The following is a 13530-nucleotide window of genomic DNA, read 5'->3' on the forward strand; positions in this document are numbered from 1 at the left end:
AGGAATAGTTGAACAAATTGTGGTATCCGACACATTAGAATTTTAATACTGTACCATCACTGAAATGGATCTTAGATGTACAGAAATTGGCTCGGAGGAATTTTCACAATCTACTGTTAGGAAAGAAAGGCAGCCAGGTGCAGTGACTCATGCCTGTAATCCCAGCACTTTAGGAGGCCAAGGCAGGATAGCTTAATCCCAGGAGCTCGAGACCAGCCTGGGCAACACAGGGAGACCTTGTCTGTACAAAAAGATGTTTAAAAAAATTATCCAGGCATGGTGGTACACACCTGTAGTCCAGCTACTTGGGAAGCTGAGGTGAGAAGATCATTTGGGTCTGGAAGGTCGAGGCTGCAGTGAGCTGTGATGATGCCACTGCACTCCTGCCTGGGAGACAGAGCGAACACCTGTCTCTAAAAAATAAAGAAAAAAACAAAGAAAAACAACATGCAGAGATGAATATACAGATGGTTCCAATTTATAATATATATTTAAATGTAAAGAAAATTGTAACTATATATAAATATATATGTATCTGTATGTATTTGCATATGAATATAAACATGGAGAAATGCAGAAAGAGCACACGTGCTAGGATGCAACAGATACTTCAGGGAGGAGAGGAATGAGAGGGCGTGCTCGGGTGACAGAGGAAATGAAAAGAAACCACATCATATAAATCAAGAGGTCCTTAAAATAGCATGTATAAAGTTAATTCATTTACAGTTTTCTATGTATATATCCATAAAGAAATATGTAAAAGTAATCTCACTAAAATGTTAATAGTTATTTAAGAGTAGTGGCTTTTCAAGTGGTTTACTTTTTTCTTCCTTATGCAAATAATCAATCTATTATTGATGTAACTAACTTGATGTACAAGCACCTCTGTAAATAAGAAAAACACACACATTCTCACACAACATATATTTGGTTGCAAGAAAAAAGAAAATCCAAGTCAAATTGCCTTCAACAAAAAAAGAATTTATTGGCTCACATAAGTGAAAGTTGAGAAACAGATCTCAATTCAGGTCCCCAAGGGCTCCAACAGACTCCCTCTCATTCTCTTGGTACTGCCTCAGGCTGGTTCCTTTATATTAGAAAAATGAGCTGCAGCAAGTTCAGAATGTGACTCCTCCCAGCACACTATCTCCACGGAGATGTCTTCAATAGCTCCTGAAAAAGGCTAGGCAAACATCTTTATCTCAGTAGTCTGGTCTGGGTCAGGTGCCTACCCCTGAACCATTGCTACTGGGGAAGGGGGGCACTGCTTAAAGGTAACTGAGTTAATCTAGAAAGCCAAGGGTGTGACAATGCCACCCAAACCACATGCATGATTCTTTGCAGGGGTGGGGGTGGGGGCGGTATGGTGAGAGAAGGAAGTAGGTGCTGGATTGGGCAGCCACAGCACACACGAACAAGAAATTAAAGTCAGTCACAAACATATCCAATAAAATATTAAAAGTACTCAAGCTCACTAGTAATCAAAGAAACACAAATAAAACTACGTAATTTGTTGCTTCTCTGGTTAAAAAAGAGGAAAAAAATAAACAAGAAATAACTTGTATATGTATGAGAAATGGTAAAGGGGGCAAGACTGAGAACAGGCACTCACACGACTATTCAAAATATGTGTGCGTGTGTGTTTGCGTACATGGAATAGCTTTAACTAAGGGGCACTTAAGCAAACTTTACACCACAATCAGAAACATGACTGATTCCTAAATATGAAACAATAAGCTAGCAACAAAACAGTAAAATGTAAAGCCCCATCACAGCAGTCCTCCAACATGATAGATGTTCCCATTTGGGGAGAGAAAAATTTAAAAAATTTAAAAAAGACCTGGATGATCCTATATTCCTTAGCCCCTAGTCTTGACTTAGCTAGCCTCTCTCTATTTATTCTCGTCTTTCAATAGTTTAGGCAAAACCCAGGGTGAAGTCTACATAGTCGAGTATACAAGGCAGGGTCGGAGTCAGAACAATGTCTTCTGAAAACTGAATAACGGTTTTACTCCTATACCTAACTAGGGAAATACAGGAAAGACAAAATAACTTCCTAAGTATTACTGGTGAAATGTACCTCCAAGAAATAGAAGCATAATGCTTGAATATGGAGAGGATCTCTGATCTGTAATACCTGAAGAATTGTTGAGTTCATTTGAAAAAAATACACAGAAAAAATATGTATTAAGTTGTACTTAAAGACAGACTATGAATATTACATAAGTCTGTGCCAACTCACAGGCAGAACAAGTACTGGTGTAAGAAGGATTCTTTCATGAGCTATGGTGCTAGTCCGACCCTTAGTAGAGAATCATGTCTATTTCTTGACTATGCAAACTACGATGAATCAAAATCAAGTCTATTTCCACAACACTCAACTAGAATGTCAATACCAAGTATGAGTTTGTGGATGGCCGTCAAATACATGAAATGAAAACATCACCCCCAGATTTCAGTTTTGAGCAAATTACTGTTTCCATACTTTCTGTTCTCACATAGAAAGTGAATGTACCATAAGTCCCCTAATTTTATACCTTTTCTAAGTCAGGATTTTCATTCCACTCTGAGCAGATGAAAGAAATAAGACCACCTACTCCACTACCTTAACTTTTATGTCACATGACTTATGAGGTAGGTTTACATCATGGGATTTATTCTATAACCAAAAAGTCTGAAATATTTCTATTACATATAACAAAAGAGTGATAAAGAAATAGTGGACCTGCCTTAACTCAGTTGTGTTACAAAAAGCTGGTAACCACCCACTGTAAAAGGAGTGATGGTGAAGAGTACGGGCTCAGGAGTAAAAATGCCATGACTGGAATCCAGCTCAATGACTGAGTAGCTATGTGATCTTTGGGGGTTACCCAACATACCTACATAGTGTTGTCCTCACCTTTAAAATGGGCATAATAGGACAATCTCTTAAGGTTGCTGTGAGGTTTAATGAGATAATTCAGCACTTAGAATGGCACCTGGCACCAAGGAAGCTTTCAATAAATGTTAACTGCTACTCAGAAATTGAATAGTTCTTTATTTGTTTGGGTCAATCTCAGTACTCCTAGAACTCAAAATACTACATTCTAATTGTTCTAATTTGTACCATCTGCAAAAGACCCTTTAAGACTGCTGCAATGATTCTGAAAAGAATTAACAAAACCCTGCTACTAGGTGCCTGACTTTAGATATTACAACTGTTTCACTTACAAAACCTCCACTACAAAACACTAAGCTTGCAACAAAATAATAAAATGAAAGCCACATAATATAATTTCAGTAACACCATAGTACATATTCCTCAGCTGATGAGAGTAATAGGGAAATGTACATACTTCCTGCACAAATGCATCTAGGGAAGGCAGGCTATATTTATTCAAGAACTAGAAAAAGGTTACAATATAAATCTATCAAACAAAATTCATTTTTGTTATATTCAAGTAACTTGTATATACTCAAATTTAGACCAAATCAAGACAACAATCCAATACACAGATGATTATATAGCTCAAGGAGCAAAAAACAACAGTCTTGTCAATACAGACTCTACATAAATACACAAATCTCAAGTTTTAATATAACATGAACAAATCACAAGGACCTGTGTTAGTGTTCTTTCTCCAAATTTCTAGTAGTAAATCTTGTATATTTAGTAAAAGCATATAGAATGTATAAAACCTTCAACCACATGTAATGTAGACTAGGAAGTGTAAATCAAATAGAACGTGAGGTTTTTATGTGTAAAGATGTACATTTCAGAAAGAACCCAACATGAAGTAAATTAACACATATTGCAAAGGTGGTCACTCACAAAAATGCTTATCATTTGCAATTGTATACAGAGAACAAACTGCCCAGAAATTAATACTGGAATCTTACTAAGGGGTATTATAGTAACCAACCTTAAAGGACAAATAACTTACATGGGGGGTTAAAATAGCAGAGATCAGTGTAAATTAAATAACACATGAGTGAAAAAAATCTACAATATACAATAGCAAGAGGTGAGAAAACTGAATACTATGAAAAAGATTTATTAGTCTGTACAAGTTGGTTTTGATGAACTATTGGTTACTTGTTAGGTAAACTGTCAAGATTTTCATTGTGACAGTATTTTCCCTCACACATCAGAATCTGAAAGTAATACGCCTTTCTCAAATTTTCATTTGGTGTTTTTCTTCCCCACTCCTCAAAACACAGAAATAGGTTTTTGAATGTCAACTAGCCATTATGGAAGCCATAAGATACAGTTATTCATCAACATTACACAAGCTACAATTGAGGTACCTGGACAAATACTACCAACATTTATGAAAAAAGATGTTGGTTTTAAAAGTGGTTAGTACGAGGAGTCACAATAAACACACTATTCATATCCTCCTGAAACCAAAATGGGGGAAAACCTTATTGTCATTCTGCCAAACACCACATAACTAAAAATGCTGCACAGAGTCATGAATCCAATGTACATATCACAGGATTAAAACTCCAGTTAAGCAACTGAGCTAATCATTGAAGTAAATTAAAAGTACCAAGCTTCTTTAACCTATCAGTGCTGTTTTAGAAGCATCATCAGAACAAATAGAGATTTAGTTATAAGTTGGCCTGGGCTACATTCTGTAATGAGAATTTTGCTTCGTACTAAAAAAGAATCTCAAACATCCTAGAAAAGCTGTGGAATCATGCTCTTTATTATTCCTGAAAGAAAATTTGCCACGTTTGATGATACCTCTATTCTTCCCCGTGGGTCTAGGAGTTCTACATACCAAGTAATTCAGAAAATGATAGGAGTATTTAAGCAAAAAGAATAGCAAAAGCAGACTTTGTACCAACATATACTAGATAGCTGGATTTTTTTAAAAATTACATGATAAATGTAAATCATAAAATTGAATGTACTTATAAAGGTACACCTATTTTGTGCTACATAAAAAAACTGTAGACTGCAAACTGTGCATGCTTACCATAACATTTTACCCAGGGTCGATGAGTGGGATTTCTTGCAAATATTTACTGCTATGATATAAAACAATTATGTGCAAACTGCAAGGTCCCTAAAATAGCAGTTAAAGAGTTTATATACAGAAAGATGTCACTATCTGATCAAATATGCAAGAGATGGAATTTCCCAGAGTTTATAACACAGAACAATAACCACCACAGGCTCCTCCTCCTTGGCCTTCTTCCCTGTGTGACAGTTTGACTCCTTTATTCTGGTTCTCACTTTCCCACAGTCCAGGGGTCTGAATGATCTTTTCAACAAGTTCTTCAAAGGCACATTGTACACCATCACAGGTTTTTGCACTTGCCTCTGAAATTCAAGGAAAAAGGTCATTCATAGTATATTCCTTTCTGGCCATATTCTCATGTTTTTCTGGGAAACGATCAGGGCATAAATATCAGCCTACAATATATTAAGATCCAAATCAGCAATTTTTCCCCACAGTCAATAACTACTGAATTTCCAAATCTCAAAACCGAGTTACTTAAATTCTATCCATAAGAATACTAGTGTATAAATTTATACCAAAAAAATACTGGTTTATAATCTTAAAACTGATAGAAGTATAACTTGTAAAGCCCTACTTAACTAGCATGTGAAAGTTTTTTCCTTAAGCTTTCAGTTACTTCTTACAACTTGCTCCCAAGGCAGATACTATTCCTATTTTAAAATAAGGAAATTCATACAAGTTAAACAATTAACTTGATTATTCTGTTAATAATCAGGCAGCTCCAGGTAGCTGGACAAAATGACAAACCACCATGAACACTGGTCCCACAGCAAATGTTTGCTCGTGAAACTTAAGTGGACACTCAGCACTGCTTCCAACCCTACGTTTCCTTAGTGGTGATCTTTCTCACTGTCTGAGATGATGACTTTATTCCTGCCTCTCAAAACTCTATCACAGCTAATAATCTAGCTGCATTATGCTGAGAAAATCAGAAGCAATCTGGCAAGAACTACCTGATCATCCCACTAATAAATTTACCAAGTTACCTGCATATGTATCCTCATGCTCTGCCTTCCCTTCTGTGAGAACGGATGAACTGTCCCTGCTGCTATCCAAGCCATCGCCTTCTCTTGTTCCTGGAGTCCCACCCCTTCTCATTCACTGAAGGATCAAACACTCTCCCTATTGGATCATACCAATCAGCCTAAAAGTCTGCCAAATTATTTTCCATCCTATTAAAAAACAAACTTGCTCTCTACGCCACATGCCCTTCTTGTAGCCACCCATTTCTCTACTCTCTTTGAAACCTCTTCTAAAGAGTTATCCACATAAGCTGTTTCTACCGTCTTATCTCACATTCTTTCTTCAAACTACTCTAATTAGGCTTTCATTCCCACCACTCCACTGAAATCATTCTTTTCCAAGACCACCAACACCCTTTATCTTGTCAAATCCAACATCCTAATTTTATTTGACATCTTTCGTATTTGATACTGCTAATCACTTCCTCTTCTTTTAAACAAGTTGTTCCTTTGACTTCCAGGACACTGAACATCCTGAAAATCCTCTATCTCACTGGCATGTCATGTGCAGACTTACTTGCTGGCACTTCCTCTTTCTGCTGACCTCTAATTGCTGGAGTCCCCCAGGGTTCAATCTTCTGCCATTTTCTTTGTTTCATTTTGTTTCGTTTTTGAGACAGGGTCTCACTCTGTCACCTAGGCTGGTGTGCAGTGGGAGCTCCACTATAGCCCTGGACTCCCAGGCTCAAGTGATCCTCCCACCTCAGCCTCCAGAGCAACTGGAATCACAGGCACATACCACCACACACAGCTGATTTTATTTGGAGATGAGGTCTCACTATGTCGCCCAGGCTTCTTCAGCCTTTTTCTATCCACATTCTTTCCTGAAGTCACCAATCTAATCACATGATCTTAAATGCCACCTAAATGCCAATGACCACCACATCCACCGGTTATCAGAAAAATGTCTCATTCTTATGTCAAAGTGAAATTCTTGATTTCTCACTTCCCTACCCTAAACTTGCTCTTATCTCAATCTTTCACATCCCAATTATTGGCAGCACAATCTACCTCACTGCTCACGCCTAAAACCTGGAGTTATCTCTGATTGCTCTCTTTTTTTTTTTTTTTGTTTTGTTTTGTTTTGTTTTGTTTTCTTTTTTGAGACGAAGTCTCGCTCTGTTGCCCAGGCTGGACTGCAGTGGCCCGATCTTGCTCACTGCAAGCTATGCCTCCCAGGTTCAAGCGATTCTCCTGCCTCAGCCTCCCCAGTAGCTGGGACTACAGGCGCCCGCCACCACTCCCAGTGAATTTTTTGTATTTTTAGGAGAGACTGGGTTTCACCATGTTAGCCAGGATGGTCTCGATCTCCTGACCTCGTAATCCACCTGCCTCGGCCTCCCAAAGTGCTGGGATTACAGGCATGAGCCACCGTGCCCGCCTGATTGCTCTCTTTTCTTATCCTCCATACTCAATCCACCCATAAATCCTGTCAGCTGTACCTTCACTGTACCTCCCAGAACTACCAGTTTTCCACCACCCTCTACTGCTACATAGTCAAACCACTGCTTCCTTCATCTGGGCCACTGCAAGAGAAGAACTAGTCTCTTGCTTCTGTTTCCCCTAGTCCATTTTCTACACAACAGGATCTTTTTAGAGTTCAGGTCACACGCTGCTTCCCTGCTTTCCACCACAACTGGAACACAATTCATCTCTTTACCATTTGAATGGCATCTCTCACCATCTGCCTTCTTAACACACACTATGCTCCAGTACACATGCTTTCTTCCTGTTCCTTTAACACACTAGCCTGGTTCCTACCTCAGGAAATGTTCGCTCTTCTCTCAGCCTGAGATGATCTCCCTCTAGACTAGGGATGTCCAGTCTTTTGGTTTCCCTGGGCCACATTAGAAGAATAGTCTTAGGCCACACATAACATATACTAACACTAATGATAGCTGGAACTTAAAAAAATAACTCACAAAATCTCATGTTTTAAGAAAGTTTACAAATTTGTGTTGGGTCACATTCAAAGCCATCCTGGGCCACATGCAGCCCGTGGGCTGGACAAGCTTGCTCTAGATCCTCACCTGAGGGATTTCTGCTCAAATGGGACAGTCTCTAAGAACTTTCCCTAATCAGTCCCCACTCCAGTCATTCTCTCTCCCCTTATAATGTTTTATTTCCTTCATAGCACTACTTACTTATTTAAGTCTGTCTCCCTTACTAGAATGTAAGCTCCATGTGGGCAGAAAGTTTGTCTGTTTTTTCCACTGTTACATCTCAAGTGTTCAATAAATATTGGGTAAACTAATGTATGGAAATCAGGGATATACAGCAAGTAAAAGTACTCAATTCCTTTCTGAAAATCTCAATACTTTCCACTAATTCCACTCTTCTTCTATCTATATATGAAGTCCTCTCAACTTCATTTGCAGATTCCTAGTAGTTTCTAACACCATAGAATGGTTAAATCAGTAATTCCTAAAGCTGGCTTCACATCAGAATCAACTAGAGTGCTTTTTAATAAACTGCCTTTCAAACCTGTAATAAGGCACAGGGCCCAGGTGATTCTGATATGGCTCATCCAATTTTCTAGATGAGGGGTTGGCAAACTCTTTCTGTAAAGGGCCAGATAGTAAATATTTAGGCTTCGTGGGCCATATGGCCTCTGTTGTAACTATTAAAATCTGCCATATGGCACAAAAGCAGCCACAGACAACATGTAAACACATGGACATGGCTGTGTACCAACACAAATGGTGGGGCCAGATTTGGACCAGGCTGTAGTTTGGCAACCCTTGCTGGGCCATGTTTCTCAAAAATTAATGTGCATACAAACCATATGAAGAGCTTGTTAAAATGCAGATTCCAATTCAGAAAATCTGGGGTAAGGCCTGAGCTGAAGCACTGCTAACAAGCTCCCAAGTGGTGCTGATGGTATCAGCATATGGATCAGCAAGGCACAACTTTAGCACTGGGTGCCAAACTTTACTGAATGCCATTATATCCTGTGAGGAATGATTTGACTTTTTTAAAATATGATTTTACATAATATGATCATACATTTTTACAGAAAGAAGAATAAAGAACCTTGTTATATAGTTAGATTTTGTAACACAGGGCAACTAGGAACAATACTCTAAATACATTTTATGGTTCATAAAGGAATAAACTTAGCAAAAATTCCATTTAAAAATTCCTCATTAATAATGAAAGGATAGATATTCATTCACACACCTACCTATAAATAACATGGAATGCTTTCGTGCAAATTTCAGGCCTTCATTTCTATCAACTTCACGATTTTCCTAAAACATAAATGCAATGATTAAGAAAGGCTACCAAAATACAGAACCAAAATGCCAAGTGTCTACCTTCTTACCTTATCGATTTTATTTCCAACTAGCATGTTTACTATGTCATTTCTTGTACAGTATGTTTCCAATTCATTTAACCAATTATCCAGTTTAACAAATGTGTCTCTTCTTGTGACATCATAAACTGAAATAAAAGGAGTCATTTGTTAAATAAGCATTCAAGAAAGAAGCAATGGTGTATTTCTGATATGCAGCCAGGAGTTAGCATTACTAAGCAATATAGGCAAGTCTGTTTTTTATTGTCTCCAACAATTAATAATGAGTGTCTACTGATCCAAATGGAAGAAACAAGTGTTTTGTTTTAAAGCATACACACACATTTCAATCCTATTAACACATACTGTCACAGAAATGAAATTATATCCTGTGTAATAAGTGAAAACTCATTTAATACCCATTAAAGCAAAATAACAGCTGTTCCCATTCATAGTGATGAATGAGGTCTATCCAAAAACCAGAGTGTTTAGATTCGAATCTGTGGCAAAATATCAAAAAAAAAAAAAAAAACAACACATGAATGTAAACATCTATGACCCCATTAATTTGTTTCTTACAAGAACCAAAATTTACAGCTTTGAAAAAATAGTAGTACAGTTAGTGGATGGGTTCCTAATGGTCTTCCTGTTATCACTTTCATCTTATGTCATTCTGCATTACAAAAAGCTTATTAAAGTGTTTTACAAACTCAAGAGATGCTGAACCAAAAGGCTGTCACTACCAAGTCATCATATTTAAAAAAAGAGAATTCTACCTATTAATACAACTGATCAATATTCATTTTAAACTGTTTCCCAGGAATATCAAGAACAACCACTTTTCAACAAATTACACCGAGAAGCCACATTTGGTTTCTAAATTTTGTTTGATTATAAATCAATAGTGTTAAGTGCTTTGTGATATTTTTAGGACTAATAAAGCAGATTCTACTAATCAACAAATACTTTTCGTCCTTTATAAACTGCAGCAAATATTAATATGCTGATGACTGACGCCCAGTTTCCGCAAAACTCCAAGACAGTCCAACATATGCTGATTAATCATCAATTACGTTCTCATTGACATGTGTTTTCAAACCAAATAGTCTTGTCTTTATTTTTTAAGTGCTAGACAAAAGACTAAAATCAAAAGTTTTAATATTCATTAATATTACATGAAGTTAATACAACTACAAGTTACATAAAAGTAGCTCTAATGAGAAGTAAAACAAAAACACACTAACTTTCACAGACTAGGAAAATCAGAAACTCCAATAAATATTTTTAAATAGTACATTAAAGTAAACACTTACCTAATATAACACCCTGTGCACCTCTATAATAGCTGGGAGTTAATGTTCTAAACCTCTCTTGACCAGCAGTATCCTAAAAATGATCATTATTATTAAATTAAACAAAGTATAAATAGACCTTCAATATACTAGTTTAAGAGTAGAAAGTCAAACAGCATTATTAAAAATAGTATTAATGCATGAGCTCATTAAAAAACTGGAACTTAAATAAGATGTGTTCACTTACTGACAAATGTCACAAAATAAAATTACTTATAATTACTGCTCTCTAGAAAAATGAAACTATGTAAAGGTTTTCTGCTGTTTTGAATTTAAGATTTTTATCATATATGAAATGAAACCCATGGTTCTAAACTCCAGCTGCACAATGAAATTTTCTGGGAATCTTGAGTCTAACCTCCAAAAAACTTCTGCTTAATTGGTCTAAGGCAATGACACGAATTTTTCAAAAAATCTTACCAGGTGCTTTTAATGTAGAATCAAGGCTGAGAACCACTGATTTGAAGAAAATTATGGGGATGTCTTACTTTAGGTAACAGATTTTTAGGCTGGGCTCTTTTAAGTGTTTTCTACGTATCTCCTTTTGAGAGAATGCATATAACCAAGCCATTCTTTATTACATGTTGTTTCTGACTCATGTTAGGGTTAATGAACAATGTATACTAGGTAGAAAATGTAAATTTCATAAAGCAGGGACTCATCTGTTTAATCACCAGTTTAACTGTTGTGCTGAGAGCAATTCTTGAAAAAAGACAGTTGCTCAGAATTTGTTGAGGAAAAAAAGAAAAAGAAAAAGAATGAACCTATTTAATAAGCCTTTACTTCCGGGCCCAATTCCTTCTCTCTGTTGTCTTTCCACTATCCTTGGACTATGGATTCAAAGTACCTAAGATTATACAAAGCAGCTCAGCCCATCACCTGTTTTATTAAATAAAGTTTTATTGAAACACAGCAGGCCTGTTTGCTTACGTATTGCCACATGGCCCACTTCAGGATTGGACTATTTCCTATCTGGCTCTTTAAGAAAAAGTTTGCAGTCTGCTGATGCAAAGTAACCTAAAGAAAAGTAAAAGTAAACACATGTATCAAACCTCAACTTAGCTACCAGTCCCACTGTTGTAAATGAGGGTTTTCTATGGGACAAGCAGAAGCTCCTCTAGATATAAAAAGCGTTAGAATAACCTGTAAGAGGTTTATAAGATTGGAGAGGAATTCCAACCAGGGGCTTGAGGGGGCTTCAGCAACACAGTAGGGAGGATCTGCGGTCATTTATAACCCCAGAAGAGAAACTTAAGAGGAAAGTAACTTTTCAATGTAAACCACTTTGAACATTCACCACTCTTTCACAGATATACTTACATAAATTTGAATGCCTTTCCTTCCAGATTCTCACCACCACAGAAACTAATCCCCACCCTGCCATGCTTAAGTGAAGAAGTAACAGATTTAAAGTAAATGTTCTAAACAGATAAATTTATAAAATAAACTATTTTTCTCTTTACAAAAATTCTTGCTGCCTCTTAAGTTTCTTACAAAACCTGCTTTGGATTTTAAAATTATTCAATTTGCATATTTACTCAACTTTTCAAGAACAATAATATGAATTAAAAGCTGCTTAAAGCAAAGTGAACTTGCTATCTAAAGCAGATTATAACTTTGGTAACATGAGACAAGTCAATATTGTAGTCTAATAATCATTAATGAAATGGCACATGGGTGCCCAGTGATCTTTTTTGATCACTATGCTCAAGTAATCAAAACCCAAATTTGCAGGGGAAAAAAAAGTAATCAACCTAGAAGCCAAAAGATATAACTACTATGCATATCATAGTAAAATGATTACTATGTATATCAGTAAAAGTGTCACCGCTTTTAGGAAGCAATTGGTAATATATACAATAAGAAACTAGAAATGCTCTTTATAGCCTTGTACTAGTACCTATTTCACACAATCTGATTCATAAAAACTCAATAAAAAATGTATATTTTAAAATGACAAATCATTATGAGAACGCATCCTAGCGATTTGCTTACATGCAAAAAATGACAAATTAGCAATATTCAAATTATTCAGTATCCAGATACATTATAACTTCGAGAATTGCACCACGTTAAGCATTTAACTTTTAGTAGTACAGACTATCTTTTTTAGAGAGAAAGAAAAAAAAAAAAAAGGAAAGAAAAGCCATTATTGAAAAGACAAACCTTGGGTTTGGAACAGTGAATTAGTGAATTTGGAAATTTAAGAAGCAGCTATTTTTCCATACATGGAACACTGTTCTATATTCATAACAAATAGTCTGGGGCAAAGACCAAGTATGAAATATTTTAGCTCCAAGACTTTGTGATAACAGGAAAAAAGTTTATTCTATTTGCATAAGGAAACTGTGTCCATAACTTCCAGAGCTGGCAGAAAAACAAGTGAACATGAACTTTGTTCTCTCTGGTCTTCATTGAGATCAACTTCAAAAACTGCCTTAATGAAACACAACATAAAAATCAGAACTGCAATTCCAGTTAAAATATCCATAAATCCCGATGTTTTAAAAGTAAAAACCATAGCAAGGAAGTTTTAATGTTGAAATACTACACTTGACTTTGAAACTTTGCTTGTGAATATTTATTAATAATTAGGCCAGATGTTTAGAGCCTTGCCATTTTTGGATTCACTTATAAAAATGTTTAAATAGGTGTTATAATTTAGAGGGTGGAGGGAACCATGTGCAATAGCATTGGATCAGGATTTATAGTAACTATAAAGTGTATATGCTTAAATAGAAGTTAGATTGTTGCTTGTGTTTGTTTTCAAAACAGGAATATGTGGTAGGTAAAATAACATCTGTAAGATAAATGAAGTACAGCTTTTTGTCTCTATCCTGTGGTTTTAT

The 13530-nt window shown here is 36.3% G+C and overlaps 1 protein-coding gene across 2 annotated transcripts in view; it reads right to left on the minus strand.

Moving 5' to 3' along the window:
* Positions 1-3017: 3017 nt before the first annotated feature.
* RAB18 (RAB18, member RAS oncogene family) overlaps positions 3018-13530 on the minus strand; it is a 36154-nt gene continuing 25641 nt past the window's right edge. Inside the window, exons 4-8 of one of the 2 annotated variants that reach the window (XM_010381416.2) lie at positions 11612-11698; positions 10643-10715; positions 9360-9478; positions 9219-9285; positions 3020-5311 (exon numbers count right to left, since the gene is read on the minus strand). In XM_010381416.2, coding sequence (XP_010379718.1) covers positions 5136-5311; positions 9219-9285; positions 9360-9478; positions 10643-10715; positions 11612-11698 — 522 coding nt within the window. In that variant the 3' untranslated portion in view covers positions 3020-5135. Of the gene's footprint in view, positions 5312-9218; positions 9286-9359; positions 9479-10642; positions 10716-11611; positions 11699-13530 lie in introns of both variants that reach the window. The other variant, XM_010381415.2, reaches the window with a different exon arrangement.

This window comes from Rhinopithecus roxellana, chromosome 11, assembly GCF_007565055.1.
Source record: "Rhinopithecus roxellana isolate Shanxi Qingling chromosome 11, ASM756505v1, whole genome shotgun sequence".
Classification (NCBI taxonomy): Eukaryota; Metazoa; Chordata; class Mammalia; order Primates; family Cercopithecidae; genus Rhinopithecus; species Rhinopithecus roxellana.